General features: G+C 36.3%; 1 protein-coding gene across 2 annotated transcripts in view; it reads left to right on the forward strand.

Annotated features, from left to right (window-relative positions):
- The window catches only part of LOC120526858 (alpha-parvin), a 218,531-nt gene extending 192,234 nt beyond the window's left edge, over nucleotides 1-26,297 (forward strand). For both annotated transcript variants that reach the window (XM_039749979.1, XM_039749985.1), the window contains exons 12-13: nucleotides 13,394-13,466; nucleotides 24,666-26,297. In XM_039749979.1, coding sequence (XP_039605913.1) covers nucleotides 13,394-13,466; nucleotides 24,666-24,742 — 150 coding nt within the window. In that variant the 3' untranslated portion in view covers nucleotides 24,743-26,297. The remainder of the gene's footprint in view (nucleotides 1-13,393; nucleotides 13,467-24,665) is intronic.
- Nucleotides 26,298-27,851: the final 1,554 nt, after the last annotated feature.

Consider the following 27,851-nt stretch of genomic DNA (forward strand, 5'->3'; position numbering starts at 1 on the left):
TAAGTCTGTAGATTTCTGACAAAGTCAGGATGTTATACTGAATTGAAAATTTGACAGTAGAATTTCTTAATGTTCAGCATGTTAAACATACATATTTCCTACTGGACACTCCTATGGGTATTGCTACAGTTTTACTGCTTTAGGAAACTGGAACCAAATTCTGACTGTCTGTGTGAAGTTTGCATGTTATCCTCGATGTCTCACTCTGGTTTTACTATTATCATATACTGAGTTTGTGAGTTAGGTGAATTATTAATTAAAATAAATTTTCTAACCTGCCTGTTTCTATCAGAGGAGCCGGTGCACCTGTCCCTTTAGAACTGGGTACAAGACAAAAACTCTGTGTGGGCACCAGTTAATCACAGGGCACACTCAAACACACATATCCACACCCAGTATGATATGGCACATCAATGGGGTGTGTGAAATAAGTGGAAAACACCCACAGAAAGACACTGCACACACTGGGAGAATGTGCAGACTCAAGAAAGACGGTGCCTTCTCTGGGCTAAGCGTAGAACACAGGACATCCATTCTTTGGATGGTTGAGGCATCAGCACGTAATAATCTGAAACTTTGTGTGTGTCTGTCCATGAGTGTGCCTGATGCTGTCGGGACAGGTTCTGCCTTTCCATCACCCTAAACTTGGATAAAATGGGGTCTGTAAATGGTGACTATTTCCTGCTTCAACACTGAACCAATGAGTCAGAATATTTGCAGAAATTGTAGATTGTCAGATACTACATGCTGTTACAAAATTTGAAACGTATTGATGATTAAGCAAAATGAGGTCATTCAGTCTACCAGGCATGCATAGTTTGTTAATAACTACAGTATAAACTGTCCCAATATTTCATACAGGTAACTTCTCAAAGCTGACTGGGTTTCTACTTCACACTACATGGATTTGGCAGCTTGTTCTTGATTCATAGAACCCCCCTTGTATAAAGGAATTTTTTCTAGTTTCCATTAATGAAAGCAGTTTTCCCTACTTTCCACCTTTGAGTATGTGATTCACTATTTAATCAAAACCATTTAAACAGATTCATTTTATCAGTACCACTGAGAATTTTTCAGACCTGGAAAATGATTCATTCAAGGCAATACATATTTAATTCCCTTAGCCAGTCACAGTAGGCTATATCCTCTAGTTCTCCAGATCTGGTCTCACAAAAATGCTTTGTATATATAGTTAATATAAAGCATGCCTGTACTTCATTTTTCTTTTTCTTTTAGTCACATCTTTATAATGATTTTGAAATAATTTCGAAAGTTAAAGAGAGAAGTAAGGAATTATTATGGGCTTTTGAAATGGAACTGTTAAAAACAGTGAGCACTGGCTATCACGATTGTTTTAAAGTGCTATGGGTTGTTAAGCTCAGCTACAATTTTTTCATTTATTTGAAATGAAATATTTAGAAATAACATCGCCAATAACAAATGTAATCGTCCTACTCATTTTTCAGAGTCTTGTAAGAGCAGCTAAATCTGGCCTATGATAAATCCTCTACTTTTAATTAAGTTGATGCTGCAGGTTTTTTTGTTTTTTTTTAAACATTTGGACTGCCCATTTTCTTTATGAATGATTTAACTTGGATGGATTGAGACTAAGGTGACCTGTTTCTTGACTATGGCAACTAATCCCTTCTGAGCAATATCACCACAGTGTTAGATTTCATGCTGATCATGTGGGTGAAAATATGCCTGCAGCTGTGGACTTCATTTTCACACCTGCTCATCCCACTGCACTCCTCATAATAGTCAATATTAGAGCATCAGTGCTTTAGCAGTGCCATTTAGGCACCTTTATAATATATTAGAACTTAAAAAAAAAAAACAGGGCAGCCTTTTGAGAGTCCATCAGCATCATGTCTCTTTCAGGTTGGAAGCATTTAAACTCTCACTATGAGTCCAAACTGATAAATGTCTAAATTGAAAATAAATTGTTGCCTATCCAATTAGAATATTTTTTCTTAGTTTCACCTGTTTGGCATTGCTATTTCTCCTAGAGGGCTGAAAGAAAATCTTTTTATCATTATACATTTAAAGAGTTTAAATGGTGGACTGTTGTCTCATAGCTTTTGTTACCCAAGTTCAATTATCTTTCAGGAGGAAGAAGAGAAGGTTAGGTTGATTTATGACTTTTATTTGCCTTAGGACTGGTTCCTGCCTGTCAACTCTGTGCCTGGTATAGATGGCCTCTGATTCCCCATCTTCATGAGAAATCTGTAGCTGAAAATGGAAGGATAGATTGAATTAAAATACCTGAGTCAGAACTCCCCTTGTGTTACATTTTCCAGGATTTTCTAATGTAGGTTCAGATATTAATGAATACATTAACAACATCCTGAAACATGTAGGAAGTATAAAGCAAATATTTTGCTGTAACAAAAATAAAATCCTAATATGTCCTACTATATACATCTATTATACATCTCTTTACTATGGCAGACATTTATGAAATTACGACTTCAAGTTCAGAACAAAAATGTTTTTCTTTTTTTAATGAATTTTTGATAGCAGTGACTTGTAGAATAAAAACTGAGTGCAGCACAGGACCAAACCCTGAAAGGTTGGGTGGCAGGCAGTCCAGCAAAAGGCAGACTTAAACAACACCCAAAAACTGCAACTGTAGTCACTAAGTAATCCAATATGTTACATTTTTGGACTGTGGAAGTAAAACTGGAATTCAGAAATGAAAAACAATTCAGACACTGGGAGATAGGTGCCAATTCTACACAGACAGTGACCAGGTTGACAGTGCAAGCCAGTCTCATGGAGCTCTGAAGTAGCAATGCTAACCACTGTGCCACTGTGCTTCTCACTATACAGGCAGGATTCCAGTCATGTCTTTTCCATATTTTATGTTTTATCTTATCATATTTGAGCTGACTCATTAATCTCAGTGTTTTGTTTTTTGTAACTTGTAACTTTACCTTTAAAAAGTGATATAATTAAAGACTTTGATTTTAAAATAACAATACAGGCTGCATGAAATTTAAGATGGCCGGATATAGCCAGTGAGCTGTATCTTCACAATAGCTACTGTAACTTAAAGAATGACAATCTAAATAGTAGAGCATGGTATTGCATTTGGCTGCTTACAAATCTAAGGGCTATGGCATTTGGGATTTTGCAACCATTATGTTTTTGTTACATTCCAGAGAGTAACTAATTGTGAAAAAGTTTTGCTAACAAAAAAAAAAAAAATTCTTTTGACATCTGACTTGAGGTGAATCGCTGTGATGAAGTTTTCAGTTGCAGGCTATTGCCAAAAGCACTTTGGAGGCCTTGTCTACTTAGGGAGAGTGTTGAATGCTAGTAAGGCAGACTTTGTGTCAGGAAGCATAGTGTACTTATGATCTGAATGCACAGCAGCTTTTCTCATGAACCAGGAAAATAAATAAAAAATCCAGTCACTTCCTTCTAGGGCATGGGGCAAGTCTTTCACTGTGCCTATTCAGCCAAAACACAGTCATTACTGCACCACTCAGATATGCACTACAATTCACCAGGGACAACGCTAAGGCTGACTGAGCTCCTCTTTAAGATTAGTGTAAACATTGTAATGTCTGCTTTTTGTAGCACTGCACAAAGTGTTTACCCAAGCAGATTCTCTTGAGCAGACTAATCCATTTAAAGGCAGTGCAATCTGTTTATCCACTAACTCTTTCAATAGAGTAGTTCTATTTAAAGTAAAAAAAAAAAATCACAAATATACATTGGTATGTTTTACACAATTACAGCCATGCATTTTATTTTATTTCCAGAGTGAAACCGGTAAAATCCCTTTGGAAGTTGTACCAGGCATATTAATGGTTATTTAGGAGCTGTCGAATTTGAGTTTGATGGGAAAAACATTCATCACATTGTATAACATTGATCCTACAGTATGCTTTAAGTCAAGGCAATGTCTGCAGATAGGCTTAATTCTTACAGTTTGGTAGTGCATGCTGCATTTCTTTTACATAATGACTGCCTTGCCATCTGAATTATAAGAAAAAAAAGTAGAGATGGGGAAGGAGGAGATAATATAGTCATTCTTCAACATTTTGGAATAGTGAAACCATTTACTGTGCTAGAATAGCTTTTACATGTTTGTCATGGTGAGGAAGTCATTCTTGAACTGTTCATCCATCTACTTTGTAAACCCACTTGGTCTGTTACACGGTCACAGTGCACAGGAACCTATTTCTATAGCAATTGATGTGATGCAGAAACAAACCCTGGAAGATGCCACACGGCAGGGCACGCTCATACTCTCAGCCACACTCAACTCATTCTGAAGCCAATTTAAATCATGATTCAACCTACATGCACACCATATCTAAGGAATGTAGGAGAAAGACACATGGATATGAGTATAACATGCAAATTATACTTAGACAAGGATTTAACCAGTATTCAAGCACAGGCTCCTAGAGTTGTGAAGCAGCTGGTCTAACCATTCAGCTGCTTATCTTAGTTTTGTTTAATTTGATTTGATTTGATATTATGTGTGCTTGCTTCCATTTTTTATTGTCAAAGTATTGCTAGTTAGTTTTCACACGTTGGCTTTTGCTCTCTTTTAATATCTATTTATGAGATTCTGTTAATAAATAGTGTGATTTGGCACAACAAATGAAAATTTAGATAAAAGCACCAATAATGTACTTCTGTGCTTAGTGAAAACAGCTATTGCTGTTTCATTCTCTATACACATAATTATTTATTCTCACTCTTATCATTGTGGTGACATTCCTGCTAGGAAGGAAAGGGGCAGTTTTCATTATGGTTCAATAAAACAGGTAAAAAATGATTTGTAACATTTTTATCTTAGTGCCTTTGCTCTGGATGAAAGCAGTGATATATATATAAGGCAGATAGTAGATTTAGTGTAATCCTGTGGAAAACCAGAGTAGAGTAGTCCAAGAAGCATTGCTATGTCAAGAGACAGTATGCACCAATCAGTAAAGGGTGGTGTATTGTGGATGAACTAAAGATGTCTGACAGCAGTTGCAGAAAGTCCAGAGACACCAGTACGTTGTGACCTTTGTATATCCAGTTGAATAAGAGAGTTCAGAGTGGTAGGGATGAGCTACATTGTATAAGCAAAATTATACGTTATGATTTTTACAAACTCTTGTACAGTAATCATATATATCAAATTATAGATATAAAAATATGTAAAAATGTCTAAAATTAAGTCATTTTCAGTTTATATCAAAACAATTCACTTGGTCATCATTTATGTACAGTTAAGCATAGGAATTATTGATGTAGTAGGAATGGTGTGGAGAGACTCGGCACTGGAAAAAGATGGCAGTGGGAGGGAAAATTTGTTTAAAAAAAAAAAAAGTGGCTCAGTACTTTAATTTTGTCCACATCCCCTTCTAGCACCTGAGCCCTGGATTGCTTGAGTTCAATAATTATACACAGTCCATTCCAGACATCTTCCATGTTATTCCTTTTGAGTTTGTTTTCTGTTTTAGTTTTGTAGGCTTCTTTTTCTTCAGTACTCATTGTGTGTCCTTCAGCGCCTGTTTGCCACCACATTTGAATGCTTTATTTTTCTCATTCAGGAATATTTTTAGCTCCTTAATAATTCAAGGATTGTTGTTTGGAAAGCAACACAGACTTTGATGGTTCCACAATGTTGACACAAAAGTTAATATAGTCTGTGGTGCAGTGAGTGAGTCTTTCAGTATCATCTCCATGTGACTTCACATCATTTCTCAGTCTGTCATTTAAAAGCAATCATTCAGAGCTATTTCAGCCTCTAGTCTCCACTTCTTCCTTCTTCACCTTCTTTTGCTATCTTCACAGTTGTACTGCTGCATACCGCATTGTGTCAGAAGGTAACAGAGCATCCACTCCTCACCATGCCACTGAAACATGTGCTTTATTTTTTTGACAAGTAAAAAAGGCACCTTCCCGATTTACTAAACTGCAGTAAAAATGATTTATGAAATTTTTTTAACAAATTTTCACCCGTATCTCATTTCTACTGGTATGCCACATACCACTATAGACTGGTATCTTCTAGGCTGACTGAAATGAATTATTCTTTTTTATATTATTGCTTAATAGTAAAACTGCTGATTAATTGCCATTAATGCATGTTATTAATCAGTTTAATATTTCTGCAAATAAGTTTTAACAAAGTGAATGAGTTTCATTTTAGTGTCGTGCTAATATTAGACTGACAAGCACTGCACATTCGCATCATCCTTGCCATTATGCTGTGTTCACACATTAATAGTAAAAATAATTAAAAGTCACATCACACAGCATAGCCGAAAATCCAGAACAAGACGGTACTATAAACATTACTATAGTGATGTCTGCTAATCTAAGTCTTCCCCTAAAAGAGACTGTTGAGGTACAGGTTGGAATAGGAGTCAAAGTGTCTGTGGGTCAGCTTTATCACTGACGATGAATACACTTGCTTGTGAATTCTTTTGTTTGCCATGGAGGGATATGTGACCTGAAACAGCACAGTACAGGTGCTACCCATGTCTGAACTGCTAAAAAGCAAAATCACTCGATTCCTTATACCTCGCTCAGACAACCCTCAAAGCAGGCATGGTATGTTGTTGTTATTTAATTCATTGTATGTTACTCACTGTAGCCTACATTATAGGCTAAATTAGCTTATATTATGCTGTAGTCAATAAAATTAAGTAGTAATTAGTGCAAACTGATAATATTTCCATCCATTTGGGCTGATGAGAATAATTTAATATGCATGGGCATGTGATTACTAAAAATGTTTTGTATTAGAAATTAGTCACCAAGTTAGTTCTGCTTAATAGAAAAATATTAATATTCTTGAAGGAAATATGATAAATTGCTATTGATATGCAGATCATTTTGATTAAAAATTTTAGTTCCATGATTAATCACAATTACCTTTTTTAATTGAACAACAGTCCCACTTAGTAGCAATTCAAGGGGCAAAGGTCACAATTGTTAATACTGTTACCTCTCATTGTTGATAACCTGTGTTTTGTAACCATCTGGTGAGTGTTCACATATGTGTTACTTGTCTTTTGGTTTTTCAGTTTTTTCCCACCGCCCAAATATTTGCAGGTCAGACACATTGATTGGCAGTGGTGAACTGCCTTGTTGTGGGTGAGCACAGGACTACTCCATGATGGGCTGGAATCAACTGCTGAGTAACTGAAAAGTGCAGTTAGAAAATGAAGATGAATGGCAAGACATTCTATATACATACCACAGATATGAAACATACCTAATCAAAATCTGAAGACAAAATAAAATCAGTAGATAATAAACAAGAGAAATCTCTTTACTGGATACATTTGAGTAATTGGGCTAATAGCCTTCACAGTATAAAGTAAATACAATTTTAATTTTGCTATTAGTTTGCCTGAATGTGTACTAGTTTATGCTAAAGGAAAAGAAAGGCAAATATGAAAACCTAGCTAATGAGAATCAGTCTGTTTTTCCAGAATCGCTTATTTGATTAAAAGTTTTTTTGGGGGCACATTAGGAATCAACCCGTTCAGTATTAAATTCCAGAAAAGTAGAAGATTAGTGATTACTACTGCTTCCTCATGAGTCCACATCCTGGGTTAAAATTGCATACCTGCATTGCCTGTGTGGAATGTACATGTTCTCTCAATGTCTGTGAGGGTTTTCCTCTCACATCCTGAGTTGTAGGTGAGGTTAATTAACAATTCTAGTTTGGTCAGGTGAGAATGGGGGTGTACATGTGTGTGCATTGTAATGGACTGGTGTCCCATGCAGGGTTTTACATTTTCCTTGTGGTGATGCAAGAGGTTTTAGTGCCCTGCTACACTGAATTGCATTAAGCAGGTTTGAGAAATTTGCTTGAAGTACAGCAGGTCTCATTCTTACTGTAATACAGTAGGCAGGTTGGGATTGCTGAAACTGTGCAAATATGAGACTGTCATCTGGTCATGTAATAAAGATGATCAATTTGCTATAATGTCCGTAGGTAATAAACTGATAAAACTGAATATCATTTCTTCTGTAAAGGTGTTGCTGGGTCAAATATGAGGTCACCCATCAGCATACTTTGGTATGAAATAGTGTGATGGGCAGCCAGTCTGAAACTTTCAAAACATTTGATCAGATGAGTTGGTAATGGAGGGTCCTATTGCCAACAGAAAAGGCAACTTGTTTCAAATAATGTCACAGGCAGTAAGCTTTTTATTTTGAAATTCTGTTACCCCTTAAACATACACAGGTCCATATCATGTAAAACTATTTTTAAAAATATGTTTATAGGTTTGCATCACTACTTCATTCAAAAACCTGAATCACTAATGTTGTGTAAGCCCATTTCCACACTCAGGGTGAGATGTATAAACACTAAACATGGTGAAATGTTATGCACATTTTCACAGCAGCCTCAGACCATGCGTATGCACATTTCTGTTCAGTTTTGTAAACGGGCAGTACCCAACATCAAAGCAGCGCTAAAGTTTCTGTGTGGTTTCCCTTTCTTTTTTAGATTTACATCCATAATACGGGATTTATCAAATAAACCAGAATTAATTGCATATCGTTTACAAATTTAAGGCACCTAATTGTAATCAATCAGTAACAATATAGTGGTGCATGAAATAGCCAAACTATTCCAGCTACTGTGGCAGCTTTAGCATTGTTAGAAGACATCGCAAATGGAAGAATTAGAAGAGAGTGCATATTTAGAGATCATACTGATTTTTTGTCCCATGATGATGGCTGGCTACTAAGTCAATTTAGATTTCCAAGAGTTGTCCTTTTGGAGCTATATGCTGAACTGGGGCTGGCTTTACAAAGGCAGACTTTGAAGAATTGTTTTCAATCATTTCCTTTGCAAGTTATGTCCACTCTCAGGTTTTTAGCCAAAGTGGCTTTTCATCATGAACTAGCTGACCGATCGGGTGGTTCTCAGTCATCACCGAGTCAAACCATACCGGCTCTATGGGATGGTATTATCTGCTTGTCATCCAGATATAAAAGATTTCCTTATGCTGTGGTTGATAAGACAAAAAGCAAAGCTCAATTTGCAGCAACATCTGGTTTTCCAAATGTAATTGGAGCAGTCAACTGCACTCACATTGCAATAAAGGTACCTTCAGAGAATGAATTTGTTAATGTAAATAGAAAGCATTTCCATTCAATTAATGTGCACATTATTGGTGATGTGAAAATGTGTCTCATTAATGTTGTTGCATGATGGCCTGGCTCAACTCATGATTCATTCACCGTGAGAAATAGTAGTGTTGGGATCAAACTTGAAAATGGTGTTGTGTGGAATGGCTAGCTTCTCAGTAAGATAAGACATTTAATATTACCCCTTTGGTCAAAGTTATCTGTATGATGTAACCATATAACACGATTACTTAGTGATGCGGGTACCAGCTGAAGACATGTCTTCTCACGTCATTCGCCAACCCACTGACTAAACAAGAGTGATGGTATAATGACCTCCACTCCCAGGCTTGGTCAGTGGCAGAATGTACTGTAGAGCAGCTTAAGGGCTGTTGGTGTTGCCTGGATAAGACTGGTGGAGTGCTGTTCCACAGTCCACAGAAAGTGTTTCAAAATATGTAAGCATGTAGTATACTGCATAATGTGGCACACAATCGTGGCTTGCCTGTACCTGAAGAAATGCGGTACGATGAACCTGACCCATCAAATGATCAGCCAAATTGGACAGCCTTACAACTTCGTTTGAATGTAATTAGCAAAATATTCATTTTTCCATATCTCTTGCAGTATCCACTATTGCATTTTGTAAGTCCAAAATAGTGTCAGTCCGTCATTACAAGGGCAGATGGTCGTCTGGCAGTTTCTGTGGCAGGGTTGTGTGCACAGACTGCGCCCAAAGATGTGCTCGGCACAGAAGCACCATAATTGCCTGGTATCGTGTCCCAAGCACAGGGGTCTCCTTTTGTAATATTTTCTGAAACAGAATAAGTAATAATCATCTGCTGCAGCTTGTTTATGTTATTAAATGTGAAAATTATTTACATTAAGTGTGTATAATGGTAAGCGAAAAAAAATTAAATCTCCCCCTCACCCGCTGGTAAAATGCTGGGTACAAGTGTCTCGCCAATAAGTGCAGCAACAAGTTGCTCAAACAGAGTGAGCTCTGGAATTCCACTACCTCCTCCAGTGGTGTTGGCACTCACACGGTGGGCTACAATTCTCCTTTTAATGTCGACTTTAATATCTAACCACTTCTTATTTATTTCAGGCACTGTGCGGCTTTCTTAATGTGAACTTTTGAGTGCCTCCGCCATACTGTGCCACTCCATCAATTTCCCTTTGTTTCTTATACCACTACTTAAGCCACAAAATAGTTTGTTTTTCCGTGCCTCCACTTCACTGAGCAGGACCTCCGTTTCATATTCGCTTTTGCCATTGTCTTTTAACAATACACTTAAACAGAAGGGGCTATTTATATTGATTTGCATATTCTAATAGGCAAAATTCTGGAAGCAGTCGGGGTGGATTGTAGGCATGTGTGTTAAAATTCACATTAATTGGGATTTATAACGGGAAAGTGCGTACAATTTTGCTTATGCACAGTTTTATGCATCTGAATTTTTTTGTGCTTACGCACATTTCTAGTTTTGTTCATATGGCAAGTTTTACTGTGAATGCTGTGGTGTGGCGTTATACACGTGGCTCCACCAGCACACAAAAAATCTAATTTGGTAATTAACTATCCATAAATTGGTCCATAAATATTTGGATAGACAAATTTTTTCTGATTTTGGTTCTATACATTACCACAATGAATTTTAAATTAAATAACTCAGAAGCAGTTGAAGTGCAGACTTTCAGCTTTAATTCAGTGGGGTGAACAAAACGATTACATAAAAATATAAGGCAACTAAAGCATTTTTTTAATACAATCCCTTCATTTCAGGGGCTCAAAAGTAATTGGATAATTGACTAAAAGGCTATCTCATGGGCAGGTGTGGCAAGTCTGTCGTTATGTCATTATCAATTAAGCAGATAAAAGGCCTGGAGTTGATTTGAGGTGTGGTGCTTGCATGTGGAAGATTTTCTGTGAACACACAACATGCGGTCAAAGGAGCTCTCCATGCAGGTGAAAGAAGCCATCCTTAAGCTGCAAAAACAGAAAAAACCCATCCGAGAAATTGCTACAATATTACGAGTGGCAAAATCTACAGTTTGGTACATCCTGAGAAAGAAAGCAAGCACTGGTGAACTCAGCAACGCAAAAAGACCTGGACGTCCACGGAAGACAACAGTGGTGGATGATCGCAGAATCATTTCCATGGTGAAGAGAAACCCCTTCACAACAGCCAACCAAGTGAACAACACTCTCCAGGGGGTAAGCGTATCGATATCCAAGTCTACCATAAAGAGAAGACTGCATGAAAGTAAATACAGAGGGGGCACTGCAAGGTGCAAGCCACTCACACAGGACAGAAGCAGCCAAATGAATTCTGAGGTGTTCAGAGACATACTGTCTGCTCAAATCCAGCTAAATGCAGTCAAATTGATTGGGCGGCATTTCATGATACAGGTGGACAATGACCCAAAACATACAACCAAAGCAACCCAGGAGTTTATTAAAGCAAAGAAGTGGGAAATTCTTGAATGGCCAAGTCAGTCACCTGATCTTAACCCAACTTCAGACAGAAAGGCCCACAGACAAACAGCAACTGAAAGCCGCTGCAGTAAAGGTCTGGCAGAGCATTAAAAAGAGGAAACCCAGCATCTGGTGATGTCCATGAGTTCAAGACTCCAGGCTGTCATTGCCAGCAAAGGGTTTTCAACCAAGTATTAGAAATGAACATTTTATTTCCAGTTATTTAATTTGTCCAATTACTTTTGAGCCCCTGAAATAAAGGGGTTGTGTTAAAAAAATACTTTAGTTCCCTCACATTTTTATGCAATCTTTTTGTTCAACCCACTGAATTAAAGCTGAAAGTCTGCACTTCAACTACATCTGAGTTGTTTCATTTAAAATTCATTGTGGTAATGTACAGAACCAAAATTAGAAAAAGTTGTCTCTGTCCAAATATTTATGGACCTAACTGTATCTCCATCTAAATGTTTTTCTTTGGGCCTATCAGATGCTCATTATGACATTACCGCTGTGTAAATGCCCCTAGACCAATGTTCAACATATTCTTTTGTCTTTTCTTTTTTGTCATATGTCTCTGATTATCTGTTATCAATAGGCTTCTCTAACATAATTTGTGTCCATATTTTCTTGTTTCCTCTTCTCTTACTTCTTCTGGACTTTTCTACTCTCTGTATGTCTGTCTGTCTGTCACTCTCTCTCTCTTTCTGCCTTCTTCTGTCTTGTGGATGTGCATTATCCGGTTAATCATCTTCCAACTTTTTCACAAGGCAGAAGTGTGTGTCAGTGGAGGGCTATCTTTTCACTTATATGATCCTGAAAGTTATCACAAATGTGTTTTTATTCTGTTTGTCTTGATTCAATAGATATTTGATCACTAAAAACTTCCTTCTTAGTACATTTTTTACCAGTGGTCTATAAACATTTGAATGCTGGCAGAAAAAAAAAACTTTGATGAGCAGTTGCTCATCATCACTTACAAATCGATGACCTTTCCTAAGTGTAATGCAAATTCTTCAATTGTTACAATTCTGTAGTGAGAAGGCTGTCCCTGGTTTCTTATGATTTCTCCATCAGTGCTCGATGCTGTCCTTGGCAATCTACACTCATCACATTGGTGTAACCATTTTCAAAGATGATAATTCACTTGCGTACACTTTGGCAAGGTAAAAGAGTGTCCTCATCTTAAGTGCTTAAATGCATGTGAATATCAGCTTCTATGTTAATGACACACTATTAGCAAACAAAATAGCAGAAGGATGCAAAACCATCAGAGTAAGGTTTATAGTGCTGTAGGTTCTGTGCTAGCTGCCTTATGAAAATGTCTTGGAAATAAAATATACATAAAGTAGCCTTATATATACATCTGTGTTTTTTATTTAGTAATTGAAGCATATGCAAGATAAGTGACTTGCCAAAGGTCACACTGTTAGTTAGATCTGGTGTTTGAACTGACAGTCTTATGATTTAAGCTCCAATATCTTAGTCAATGGACTAAACTGTTAATTTTTAAGAAAAATATTTTGCACCATACATGCTTATTTGATGGATGAAAGAAGCTGATATAAGTTGCATTACATTTGTTTTCAGTTTTGTAAGGTCATGCAAGTATATGAGTAGCTTAAATAACCTTTTTTTATATACAGTACATGTTTTGTATGTTTCACAGGCTTAAGTGGTATCAAACTTGAAAATGGGCTTATATACTGTATAGCATTACATAGCAAACGTAATTTTCTTCACATCAATTTAATTCAGTAGAAGTATGGGCGCATTTCCTGAATTTTATTCTTCTTTCTTTCCTGTTAGGTACACAATGTTTCCTTCTCCTTTGAATTGATGCAGGATGGTGGATTAGAAAGACCAAAGCCCAGACCAGAAGGTAAGAATTGTTTTTAGCAGTTTACTACACAGTAGTATCCAGTTATTTCTGCAAGTTATACACACCATCCTTTTGAGGGATCACATTTTGCACATAATGATTAATACTTATATTACAAGGGCAGTGACCATAACAGTTTTGGGGTTTGTTGCAACAAAATCTGTAGTTAAATCAGTCTTGGATCATTTTCTATATTTTAGAAATTTAGCATCACAGGAACAATTGCTAACATGCTATGGACAGGAGTGAAGAATAGTACTACCATATTGTATAAAAAGGGCTTCTCTAAACAAACACAAATTCCAGGTTCAGGATTCCCATTATGTTTTAACAGCATCAGGATATGATCTCTCTAAAGCTCCCATGAAGTTTTGATTGCAAGAAACTAGTAATCACAGTAGCCTTTCAAGAATTTCCTAAAGACGCATTTAAATGGTTATATAAATTTATAAAGTTCTATCTCTGTGACTGTTTTGAATATGTCTCATGGTCATATTAACCAGAATTTCAACATTAGGCCCATTTTTATGTTTGCTCAGAAAGATAAGACATGGAAAAGAAAAGCATTTGTGAATATTAATGATCCCAACTATGAATCACATTGTACACAGAAATTGCAGAGTGAGCCAGTACACTGTTTGTAAGTCTTAGTGGAATGGCAGTGTGTGATAGATCGATAGTTAGATCAATAAATAGAAAGAACAAATGAACAAACCAAGTAACTAGCTGAGTCCCTGTTTGCTGAGAATTTGGAATATTCAGAAGGATTCAAGTCCTCTAGCACTCTCTGTTGCTAACCCTTGCTCCCATCCTCCTTTCTTAACTCTTACCTGGTTTCTACACTTTTACTCTAGTCATCAGACCTTTAATCTCAGTTTTTTTATTTTTTTTTAATTATTATTTATTTATTTATATGCCTGACCAGTCCATTTTTTCTGACATTCCCTATTTAAACAAGTCTTCTAGAAAAGGAGTAAACCTTTAAACACATGACTAGAATCTCAGAGCCTCCGAACTGCCAAAGTCCTCTTTTTTAACCATATAGCTAAGGAGCCAAAGTACATCCACCTTTTCAGTTTCCCAGTACATTGTCAACTAGATATGCGATGTGTGTACATAAACTCATTCTGCATCCTTTCTGCTTCAGTTTCCATTTGGACTTTCAGTGTGTTGACATTTAATATGTTGATGCTTATGCCTGAAATAAAAAAGAAACCTCCAAGTCTTGACTGCACACACTATTGTCTCAGCTGTTCACGTCCAAGTCCACAGTTGGCTCCAAGCTGAAAATCAATGCTGCTCATTGTATATAGCATCACAGTCTTCAGCCTTCAGCCCAATTTAACTGTTGTTATCTGATCTCAAAATACATCAGCAGTTCACAAAGAAAACCAAGACAACTAGTGATGCTGGAGCTTTCTGTCATGGAGCACCGTTCAGAAATTCAGAATTATGTTTACTAGAGGCAACTTTATTATCGTCTTCTTAGTACATTTTTTAGCATATTTAACAAGTACGATTGAGGAACACATAAAAGTACAGCATGTTGGAGTTTGAATAATTTTGAAGCTTACGATTTATGTTGAACTGAATATAATATTTGTTATTGCTAGTTTTATAGCTCATCATAGTCTTCTGTTTGTAGTTGCCTTGCTTCTGATAGTAGGTTGGATTTTTTTTTTTGTTTGTTTTAGTATGAAAGGTGTATTTGTCTATGGGCTTTGAGAAGTGGACTGCCTCCACTACAAGCTATCAGCAAATGGACGGCTCAATAAATTTAAATCTGGGTGGTTAAGTGCAATCATCTCCACAATGCTGGGGGTTGGGGCAGATTGGAGTTTGGGTTCTAGCAGTTAACAAATTTGCCAGCAACTTCATTGCAGTACATTCAAGAAATGGAATGCTGTTTCCACTTTTGGCTGTGATTACTGGAGTGGAGATGAAAGCTGTCAGGCCCTCTGGGCTAAAAGTAGGTGTGGAATATGCAGCTTTTTGTTATTCATTTTTTACCATCAACCCCATCAACCAGCCCCTTCTTACTAAGCCAATTTAGTTTACCTTTACTGTTCCTGCTCTTTTGACACATGACATCAACTTCTGCAATTGAGAGGTGCCATTGCAGTCTTTGTTGTCTACTTGCATTGTACACTTGATTGAACAGTGTCTTGTGAAGTGTGAAATGCATGCTGTAGAGCAGAATATAAGGAAAAGTTTGTGTTTTTTGTTTGTGAGCTACTGATTTTGCAATGTAGAGTACTAAAAGTAATGCTAGTACTTAATTTCTGTTTCAATTTAGTGATAAGAAATCAATATCTAAAGAAGTGTAATCCATTGTAATTTTGTAAATTAAATAGGGTAAATGTAAAATAATGACAAATAATATTATAAATATTGTAAGGATAACAGTGGTGTAGTGATTAGTACTGCTGCCTCACAGGACCAGAGTCCTAGGTTTGAATCTCAGCCCATTGTTGTGACAGTGCTTGTTGGCTCCATGCTCCCTCTTTGTTTTTGGGAGCATCTTGAACCCGACACCGTCGATAGTCATAACAGGCATGAGCTGAGAAGATGAGGATGAACACACCAAGCAAGGGAATGGTGAAAAAGTGCTTTTATTAAAAACAATTTCCCAAATCAAGGTTTCCAAAAAGCGTAGTGTTTCAAAAATGTCCATAAATAAATAGTCCATAAAGTAAAGTGAACTGTGGAGGTTAAAATCCCATAAATAGAAAATCCATTAAAAACAAGAAAACAAGGTTTTAAAAAAAAAAAAAACAGTGCAGGAAACTAGTAGCCCTGGTGCCTTCCTTTTAAACTGACGCCTCTCCGGCTTATCCTATTTAGATATCACAGCCTAGGGAGACGTCGACCAACAGGTGCAAACGCCCATTTCATCTTGCCCATGTTTCCGCCGCCAATCCCACAACATCTGAGGGCATCCACTGAGCCCTGCTCCACCCAAACCTCTGCCAGTCCTGACTCCATCCGGCATGGGCGCTCTCTACTTCTACTGCTGCCATTGGCTCCACCTGACAAAAGCACCACCAGTAATGGTCACTCCTGCTCCCAAGCTGCTCCACAGGAGCAACCAACTCCTGAGAGATGGCAGCACGTTCCTCCTTGGGGCTCTACTCCTGCCCACCCGCTTCCATTCTCTACATCTTCTTGCTTTCTTTCCCACCCTTTTCTTCTCCCGTCCTTTAACCTCTGCTCTATTTGTCTCTTTTTTATCCCTTTTTCTTCTATCCCCTGTTATCTTGCGCTCCCCTTTTTTATATACTGGAGAGCAATTGTAGGTGTGATCACCTGATTGCTGCCCTGGGCTAATCCTGAGACAATCAGACCACCTGCACGTGCTGGTAAGGTAACGCACGGCCGACAGACTACCTTTCACTAACCAGGAGACGAGGTGTCTTCACAGCAGATCACTCTCACCTGATCCACTCCCCAGTACAAGCGTAACCAATTATTTATTCATTAAAACATCCATTTTCTGAGCTGTGGACCCGCTATACCACAAATGTCATTATCTGGATAGTGTCTACACCTCTTTCCAAATGTCAGTGTATGTTTAGCAGCCCAGAATTGGCCTAGTATGAGTGAGTATGGATATATGAGTGTCTGAGCAATGTAAATCACTGCTGCAATGTCTTAAGTTTAGCTTCTGTCTTGCACCTAACGCTAAGAGGTTAAGCTCCAGTTTCCATGATCTTGAACTGGATTAAGCAGCTGTAACAATGGATAGAATATTTAAACATTTAAAGTTACATTAGTTTGACATGGTGGAACAATGGTGGGTGGAGGTTGCACATTCTCTCCATATATGTGTAAGTTTTTTGCAGGTGCCCAGTTTTCTCCCATATCTGAAAAGTGTGCAGGTTAGGTTAATAGGAGAATTCTGACTTGACCTACCATCAGTGAGTGTGCTTTTTAATGGACTAACGCCCTGTCCCAGTGTTGTTTCCTGCGTTGCATGCAATGCTGCCAAGATAGGTTGTGTCTAAACCTGTTAGAAAACAGGTAGAAGGGGGACATAAGCTTTGCATTAATATTTCAAAGCTATATCATGCATTATGGTACTTTTAGGTACCGCACACCACTTAACTTTTTTCTTTTTGTCTGTACAGAAAAGCTAAAAGTATACTGTACATTTCTTTTCAAAGTGTCACTTTCATTATTTTACTTTTGGAGAGATACATTAGCCATGAAACCTTCTGTATCCATGGTGTATTACAAACTGGTTACTGTTTGTATAAGTAGGGTATGTTTTAGAAAAATGTCTACTTAAAAACTGGCTTGACATCCTGATGTTTCTAACATTAATTACTAAATACATTCAGAATATTGTAAAGACAATTTATTAGTAAGAAGATTAAATGTCAAATAAGGTTGGAAGTAGATCTTAGTGGCAGCTCTATAAAAGAATAGAATTAAATGCAATGCTCGATTTATGAGTAGATGTGACACACATTGCTTAGCCATACTGGAAATAATAAGTGATTGTAGCATAAATATGCAATAATGTTAGAAATTTTAGGTAGGTTTCAAAATTATGTGCATGTGTTTGTAAAATAAAATGAAGCAAAATCAAATTAGACCTGACATTCGAGCCTGTAGCTTAAAACCAGCCTTCGGCATTCACGAATAACTTTAATCTGAGTTCTTGCTGGCACAATCATACTGCCTAATTTCCATGTGTCTCCAGTGTTCTTTCATTTTTGCTTCGACTACCCTGACAGACCTGCTGTGTATGCCTCCAGATATAAACACTTTCAGCCAGTCTGTGGGTGAAAAGTCTCATGTGAAGAAAAGGGTATTTTTATTTATGTAAAGATTTCAACCAGAGAAAGGCTGCATTCATATATACTGTGGTAGTGAAGATCTTACAGAAATGAAAACTCCTAGAGCAATTCACTGAATATATTGCATTGACATTGTGTTTAAATCTCATTTAATTAGAGTTAATGTTAAAAAAAACTCTGCATTTTTATTGAATTCTTTAAAGTTCATTTCAATTTACTTTATTCTTATGAAGTAACAAAGTAACGAAAGGCCATTTAAAAGACAATGCACTCCCCTGACATTCTGGAATACGCTGTGATACATTTTAGTGATCATAATTGCAGTGATTTTGTTTAGTAAAAAAAAGTAGGAATAACACACTGAGGAGAGTATTGGCACCAAAAAGAAAGGTAAAAGGGATTACTAATAAACTTTTTTAATGATTGTTGCATGTTTCATTTTTATACACTGATAAGACATTCATACCTTTAAGCCTTAATTTAACATCTCAATTCCGAAGCCCAAAAAATAATGGCCTTTTATTATTCTGTGGGACAACATTCCTTTGTTGTGGGAATAAGTTATTATGTTGTAAACACAAGTTATTATGTTGTGGGAACTAGATTGTATTTTGTCGAACAAAATATTGTCTTGTGGGGCAAGATTCATATGTTGTGTGCACAAGTTATTGCTGTACAACATTAGCAGTGTTGAGGAGTGTTGCAGTGGATCATGTTAAATACAGTTAAAATAAGCCAGGTAAATCGTTTTCACGTTTCTGCAATAGATTGTCATACTCATTGCCGCTGGTAATGTTATGTTTATTGAATTACATCTTCATTATCTTGTGCGCTTACTTAGGGAGGGAGAGAGGGGTGGCAAGAGAATGCATCCTTTACTTTCTGCTAATCGGTGTCAAAGAAATGTCTGCCCATCTTAGAAGTGAGACAGATGCCATTGACCTCTGCCTGGAATTCCGAGAACTTCCAGGGTACCAGAAGACAAACAGTCCTAAATAGAAACAGGCTACTGAGAACACCAGGGCATGCTAGATGGAGTTTACGACTGATTTTTCCCTGAAGTACACCTAGCACTGAGTTTAAAGGTGTCTCACTGTAGACTGTAGAGATAATGCAGTTGAGTGTCTTTGAATCTAGGGTGGGGGTATCGTGAGATTTGGAGCAATGTTTCACTGGTGGATGGAAAAAGAAGATGAGGCGGGGACCAGTGTTGTGAAAGACAAAGAGGGTGAAAAAAGAGTGCTTTTGTTAGTACTCAGAATTGTACAAGTGAGGGAACTAACCTCAGTAAGAAGACCCTGGAATGCACACATACACACAAATGTGAACAAGGGAGTCCTATTTTTTTTTTCAGATTACCTGTTACTGGCTCCTGTTTTTAGTCTATGTGTCTGTAAAATAAACTTATGAATTTGCTGGGTTTAGTCCACAAGGATAACAGAAAAAACTCTTGTGACAGCGAGGTAGAAATATGCCTAGTAGCCTTTAAGGACATTAAAACCCTCTTCCAAGTAAACCTTTAAGGATCAACAACCTACTGTGTTATCATAATTCAGGTCACAACTGTATACTCTGGAGAGAAAATCTTTCCAAGACCTCAGTCCCTTCACATCAAGGCTATTACTATTACTCCTTTTACTTGAGTAAATTGACACTTTTAATAAAAGTAATCAATACTATGCCTTTTGGTTGCTGAATTGTACAAAGGATAGTCTAGCATTTACGCCGCTTGAAAGACAGAAACCAAACAAATGTCAAGATGAAAAAAATGGCCAAACTCATATCTGTAGTAAGGTTTTTACAGTAGTTTATTAAATTAAATTGACTGATGTGTCATGTTTTACTTATCTGTTGGTCATTGTTTAACTGCAGCTTGCTTCCCATCAAACAGTGATTGGTGTTTTATTGGTAGTGATCAGTCAGTTACAGGCTTGGCATTTAAATGTGCATTTGCTTTTCCCTGTCTCATTCCCTTGATCTTTAATTGCAAGATTTATACATTTACACACACTTTCAGGTGGCTGTGTCCTTTTGCTTTAATTGACTTGACTGCTTTAAGCTATTCTCAGCTTTTCTGGATTTTGACAACTTTTTGTATACTGGAATAATAAAAACATTAAATACACCATGCTATAAATATATAATGACTTTACATCTACCTGTATTAATGGATGCAAAAATACAATGTTTTTAAAACTATGGGTTTAAAGCATTGGTATAAAACAACCAAAACAATACTCTACTGCATTGCTGGCACAGTATCTGCACATGCACCATATAGGAAAGGATAAAATTCAGAATACCCTAACTGGACACGGGCACTGTGCTTGTACTCTTTAAATTTCTATGAGGTCCTAGTTGTCTCTACATTTGTCTCCCATTATGGTGAATCTCATGCATTATTGTAAAAACTCTAATGTGCAACTCTTATTTTTTACACATGGCAAATGAAAAAGTAACTGTAAAACTACTGTGAGTAACCTCCAGTCAGTGAGAGCACATTCTAAAATTTGTATGTTATTTAGTGGATGTCTTTACGAAGGTCAATTTATAACATCAGGGCACATTACATTCTAAAATGTATATGGAGCAACATTAAAGTAACACAGTAGGTCAGAGATTGAAATTGAACCTAGTGGTTCAATGTCCAGCATCCTACCTAATGTTTCATACTGCCTGTCTAATTAAAGCCATGACCTTTGTTTGTCTTTTCATACATTGCTATCTTATTTTTTTCGGAGTCTGATTTAAAACTAAAGTAAATATTAAATCACATGTCGCAAGAAACATCACATCCTTTTAAAATAAATACATTCATTGTGTAACAGAAGTGCTTACTGGAGGCATTTAGTCACTGATCTGTAACCTATTTGGCCAGAATGGTAGCATTTTTTGCTTACCTTATTATCAGTAAGTTCAAATTTTATTAAAAGTCTCATTTGTGGTGATAATAAACATTGGGGGAAAATGTTTCTGTATATCTTAAAATTTCCACAAAGTGCTGACTGGTTCAGCCAGGCCATGCATCCATGGCTATTATCTGAATCCACTAGTGTCCCCAAGAACTGGAGTGTATCACAGTCCTTCACACTCTGAAATTATATTCAGATGTAACACAGATACCCTACCACCCTAAAACTGATTAGTATAATACAGTTGTTTAACATTTGCTGTATCAATTACAGGTGAGTTGAAGAGATCCAGAAATTAATACCATTTTATTTGGTAGTCTGTTGCTGTTTAGCATTTATACATTTTGTTTAATAACCTGCAACTAACATGCTAGCTTCAGCTGGACATGTTTTCAGAACACAGTTTTAGAGTTTCATCCACATGAGTCATTCAAATTAGGTTTTTAAGTACAGAGAGCTTACTTGGTAAACAGCGATGTACAACGTAGAGTATAAGGTGCAGTGAATGAATATTACAATGTTACTAAGATCATTGAAAAGAAAATATGTTACAACTGCAGAGTTTGTAGTCAGTAATTTAAAACATTTAAAATAAATCAGCAGAAACTCAGTATTTGCACTCTTTTTAAGGTCTATGCTTTTTATGAGTTGGGCAAGCCTCCTTCTTGGCTGGAACCTTAGTGTCCCAGTTTAAGGAATCTCCCATTGCACAAGTCATTGGGTTTTTGGTAAATGATGCATGCAGTTTCCAGTAATACAGTTTTGGCCATCACTTGACTTGTGGCAGAGTCACTCTGCTTCTGTAATACTATATGTGAGCTAGCACATGTGCCCTGGCAGTTGTGCAAGGCCTGCAATGCTAGCAATGAGTAAATTGGGCTTACATATAAAAGTTAAGGCACACCAGCAGGCAAGGCTAAACATTTATATGTAACTCTTCTTCCAGTTAAGGTAAATTAAATTCTGTAATAAGCTCATCTCTTCTGTGAATCTGTCTGTCTGTCCATCTATTTATCTCTCTCTTTACTTTTTTTTTTAGATTAATGATCTAAAGCATTTTGCACTTAACAGCTGTTTTGCCTTGTTTTGTGTTATTTGGAGTTAGTTGTGGTATGCCAAAATCTGTAATTCCTTGAAAACAGTACAGCAAAAATTCTAAACCAAAATATATTTCAGAGTTAGGCTCTGTAAAATAGGTTTAGCCTCAACTGATATGATTTCAATTATTTGCTTTAAGAATTTTTTAAGGGACCATTTTTGCTGGAATATTCAAAACACCTCCTATGTATGAAGTGAAAAAATGTTATCCAGTGGAAAACAAACTAAACAAATTGACTCGTAGCTTACTGTCTGTCTCTTACCTTTCTAATATTGATATGATGTTCAAGAGCACATATACTGTACATCTGTCAGTTACTTATCTCTCTTTCAATCACATCTCCTCTCTCCACCACACTGCTTTCCTTAAGTTGAGTGTTGCTTATCCTCCTCCCAGCTCTGACTTGCCTAGACAAGGCAGTGTGGTCCCTTTTATTGAGGACCCGAGAGTACTTTTGGTGCCAAGGCTGTTGACCATTGGAAGCACTTCCGGCCACATAACAGGGAGTACATCCCCCTGCATGGCCCTTTTGAGGCACCCACAGACCCCAGCAAGACTTAAGATTAAGCTACTTGTGCTCCAGTTCTACAAATAAATTAAATAAATAAGTAAAAACTCTCATGTGTCCCAATCTTATAAGTTGCCTTCAGTCCAGGCACTTGCTAAATAACTAACGATTATTTACAAAAATAAAATCATGCAGCATAAATATCAATTTTTTATGGTATCTTTCAATGTTGAAGAACATTACTACAAAGGTACTTGAAATGCAAGAAAAGGGACAGCATCAAAAATATCCATCTTGTCATCGACTGAACCCACTTTGTCCAGTTTAAAGTCATGGTGCCATCTTACCCACAAAACCAAGAAGGAATTTGTTTGTTTGTTTGTTTGATCATTAATTTTTTTTAACACAGCCATCTTAATTTTCACCAATATATTTTTGATCTTCACTGGTGGAACTCTGTCTGCCTGCCTGTTTGCCTCTTGACTTCTACCCATTTGATTTACGTTAAATTAATGTGCACTTCTGTGCAGATCGGAGTGTAAGTCAACTCATTTCAGAAAATGTGATTACATGATATATACTATGACTATAATGGCAGTTGATTGAAACATGTTGGTAACAGTGAAAGAAAGCACTGAATCACTGAAAGACTCATTATAAGTATTAGTTTTAATTAAATTTGTTCCATAATCTAAAACTTTTATTTTTTTTATTTAATCTTGAATATTCCACATTAGTTAACTACAGTGTCTGATGATACAATTTCTTCTTCTTTTTTACTGTTTGCCATGGCAGACAGAGGCTCTTTACTCTAATAGGGATTTCTGTGTCGTCTGCTATTATAATGCATGCTGACATCTTCAAAATCAGAAAACACAGATCTGCAGTATCCATAATCCAGAAGTATAACAGGACATTATAGAGACTCTACCATGCCACTCAGTATAACAACCAGATTGTGCTTTAACTTATAATCGGCCTGTGGCATTTTTGATTGCAGATGTCCAGCCTTTCTCTCTGAATCTCCTTTGTTTAATAAGTCTGCATTCAGTTTACTTAAGTCCACGTGTTATTCTCATTGCCTTCTTCTCTGGTTGTGCAAATCTATCTCTTTCCCTGAGGTCTTTGAATTGACCTGTAATGCATGCATTATGAGGTTATTTCTCAGCAGGACTGTCTGTCATAGTGTAAATCATTAAGCTGCTCTCAAAAGTCATCATGACCTGAGGATATAGGCCTGATTGGTACTGATGTACAGATATCCTGTGGCATTTGAATGTTAATTGTATCAAGGACCATAAAAACACATTCTGCACCTTTATTCCACAAATTTGCATTGTTGAAATATTGTTGAAATGCAGAAGGACAAATCCATGCCATCACTGGATTGCTAGATTTTTTTCAAGCTGACCATGGTATTGTTTAAAAATGTCAGTCTGGTCTCTGTAACAAGTACACTCACACGCCACCCTGTGTCCAGGTTTTTATCTTTTTCTTTCTACTATTGAATAGCAACACACTTGTAATCCATGGTGATGACTACCTGCACTAAATAGTGTTGGTGTTCCATGTGATGGTGCCACTAACTGAACTGTGAATTACACGAGAAGGATGTCAGAAAGCAGCCACTCAATGTTTTATTACAATTTAGTTAGTAAAACATTTCAGTGGCTGCCTTATTGTCACAAAAGATTTTGCTGAAAATTTGATGAGCAGGGAACAGTTGCAGTTGGTCGTTAGTACACTATTGTTTGGAGAAAAAACTCTAAATGACTGAACTAAAGTAAAATTTGTCAAGCATATGGTTTTTGTGAAAAAGAGATGCATTTCATTTTGGATAAATCTACCTTCTCTATTCTTCCTTTCCTTTTCTTCTAGATATTGTGAATTGTGACCTGAAGTCAACATTAAGAGTCCTCTACAACCTCTTCACAAAATACAGAAATGTGGAGTAAATAGGAGGTCAGAAGAAATGGATTCCAAAGCAGCCTGTTTATATATTGGTATTTTTTTAAATAAGGAAATTATATGGACTTAATGAAAGATTTTTTTTTGTTGTGCTACAGTGGCACATGCAATTAGCCCACTAACAAAACATTTTAACTATTATAATCAATGTGCATTTATGATAAGGGGAACCAATGTGGCCATAAGAAAATAGAAAATCTGAGAAGTTTTCAGATGTATGCTAAGCAGAATTGCCCCTCAAGCTAAAGGGATTTGAACAGAATGAGTAATGATTGTGTTCCTTCTTCAATTTATTCCTTTTCCATTTTAGCCACTGCTTTTACTCTATCATTTGTCAGTAATGTTTAAGGAATAAATGAGGGATAAACAATTCATATCACATCCTCATTTGTAATAATTGCCACTCTTGGCACCTAGTTGCATATACCTCTTAGTTGCTTGAAGATAACTGTGAAGGATTTATTTGCCAGTTATTAAATCGAAGCAGTAGAATGTTTGGGGACATAACTCTGTGAGAGTGCCATTGGCTGAAGGAGGCATTCTTGCTGAGACTGGCAGAATCCCCCAGAGACAGGGCAAGGGTACAGCTGCTCTAGGACTAATGGAAGCCATTATAAGGGGAATGAACTTTTCAGGTACTCATTTTCATAATTTCTAGAATTGAAACTTATTTACATAGCATTATGTTAACACACTTTTAGTTAGAACATTGAATAAAATGTATTTGGATGAGATCATTTGAAACAGTGAAATGTGTTTGTGAGAATACATTTGCCATATTCCTTTTGAATTTAAATACATGTTGCCTAATGTTTTTGTAGACTCCCACCAGGCCACTTATGCTAGTTTCATCAGCATATGCATTAGTCTCATGCCAGTCCTTGGTGAAACACAAAATATGACATGTTATTTATATTTGTGGAAATTTTGTCTACCAATTGTTTGATCTTGTTATTAGCACAATTACATAAATTAATCTTAAACATAAAAACCATATAAATATAGGCTCCTCGTTAAAATAAGCATATTGAAATAATAATAGCTGATTGTTACTCAGAGTTTCTTCAATTTGGAAGAAAATATCAAAATGGACCAAAATAAAAAATGATACAAAATGCTTAAATATCTTCTCAAGAGTAACAAGCTTTTTATCTTGTAAAATTATAGAAAGGACAAATATGTTGTGTTGTTAGAAATTAACAATGTTCAGTTTGTTTATAAAGGCTGTGTTTCTTGACTGAAAGAGTATTACTTTCATTATTCACAGTTTTTATTTAGGAGAATTTTATTAGAAACCCAATTTAGCAATATTGGACAACAATTTTTAAGGTTTTCTTATGACTTATGGTTGGAAAAATAAATTATACCCAGTATAAAACACTACAAGAAAATCAAATAGAGAACATAACATTCTTAAATAATCTTGTCATTCCAGCCTCCTCAGATTTCACAGAGGTTGGCCAGCAACTCAGCTGCAGAGCATTTTCCTCAGCTTAGTCTGTGTCAGGTGTATTGGCAAGGAACGTGTTCTAAAACATACTTCTTCCCTCTTATATTATCATTTTTCTATGATTATACTTGATTCTTCCTTTTCCATAAGAATATATATGTGTCTGTGTATGTGTGTGTGTATGTATATATGAATACTGTATATATATATATATATATATATATATATATATATATATATATATATATATATATATACATAATACACATACATAAGCTTTTCTTACTGCTTAGGTTGGAAAAATAAATTATAACAAGTATAAAACACTACAAGAAAATGAAACAGAGAACAAACTTTTGTAAAACTAGATATCTTAATTTTATTCCTTTTTTTTCACTAAACAAATTGACTCAAATAAAAAAAAAGGGATAACTACTGCAAAGCCTGATTGTCACTGTCACTGTCAGCCTAGTACAGACTGTGTGGTGTTTACACCTTCATAACATTCAGCACAATTCTTCCCATCCTACTTAATCAAAGTTTATGTTTCTCTCAAAGATAAAATGTAATAACTAAAAAAATTTGTGTTAATTCATACCTTGACATTTTGTTCTTGTGAACAGGGAAGTTGCAATTTAAAGATGCCCCATTTTTTTACAGAAGGTGGAAAACTCCACACTCTAATGTCTAGGTTTTTGTGTGTTTAGGTCAGCATAATATTTTAAATCAATAGTCATATGGATGGAATGGCAATCTATTAATGCCTGTATTGTCCAGATCACTTGAATAAACAGAGCCTGCTACCGTAAAGAATTGTTATGACTTTATAGGCTCAGCCCATTTGTAGGTCAATCTGTGGTGACAATGTGTTTTACAAAGCAGATGGAAGGAAACTTTGTGGTACTGAACAAGTGTGTCATTATGCTTCCATTGTTGGGTGCTACATCATTGCAGCTGTGGGTATGTGGAAAAAGCAGTTCAGAAATCATAAGAAAAGATTTGTTCTTACATTACAGCTACCTGTTCCTTCATGTCAACGTGCATTTAAAAAATGACATTGATGAAATACTAAATTGCCAAGAGAATAATACTTGCCATGAGCTTTGTCTGTATAATAAAGTTCTCTGTGATTAGAAAATAAGTAAAGTTGTTATGTACGGTGGGGTGGGGGACTCGGTTACATTAATGCAATGAAGCTGTTAGACAAAATGTGAATTTCCAGTTTGTGTCTGAATGTTTAAGAGTAAATGACCACGAGTTCATGAAACAGTAATTGAGCACACACAGAACTAACCCAGATGTACATTACAAAACGCATTTTTAGGTAACCATGTGTGTTTATTTAAATTCTAAAAATGTTTCAAATTGCAAATAACATCATTATGTTGGGAGCAGATATTAAAAGCTACAGATGACTTATCCATATACAATTTATGCATTTCACTTGTATCTATTTAAATTTTTAAATTGTGTTCTCAGGCTTTATTGCATGAAATTATTTCTTGTGAGTCTTTAACAAATGTCACCATTCTGAGGAACATTTCATGAATCCTGATATTTCTTTTTTTATGTTTTAGTGATAAGTAAAACATTTATTAAATACATATGCAGTGTAATGTGCCATGCCATAATAAAATGAACGCTCT

Source organism: Polypterus senegalus, chromosome 1, assembly GCF_016835505.1.
Source record: "Polypterus senegalus isolate Bchr_013 chromosome 1, ASM1683550v1, whole genome shotgun sequence".
In the NCBI taxonomy this organism is placed as follows: domain Eukaryota; kingdom Metazoa; phylum Chordata; class Cladistia; order Polypteriformes; family Polypteridae; genus Polypterus; species Polypterus senegalus.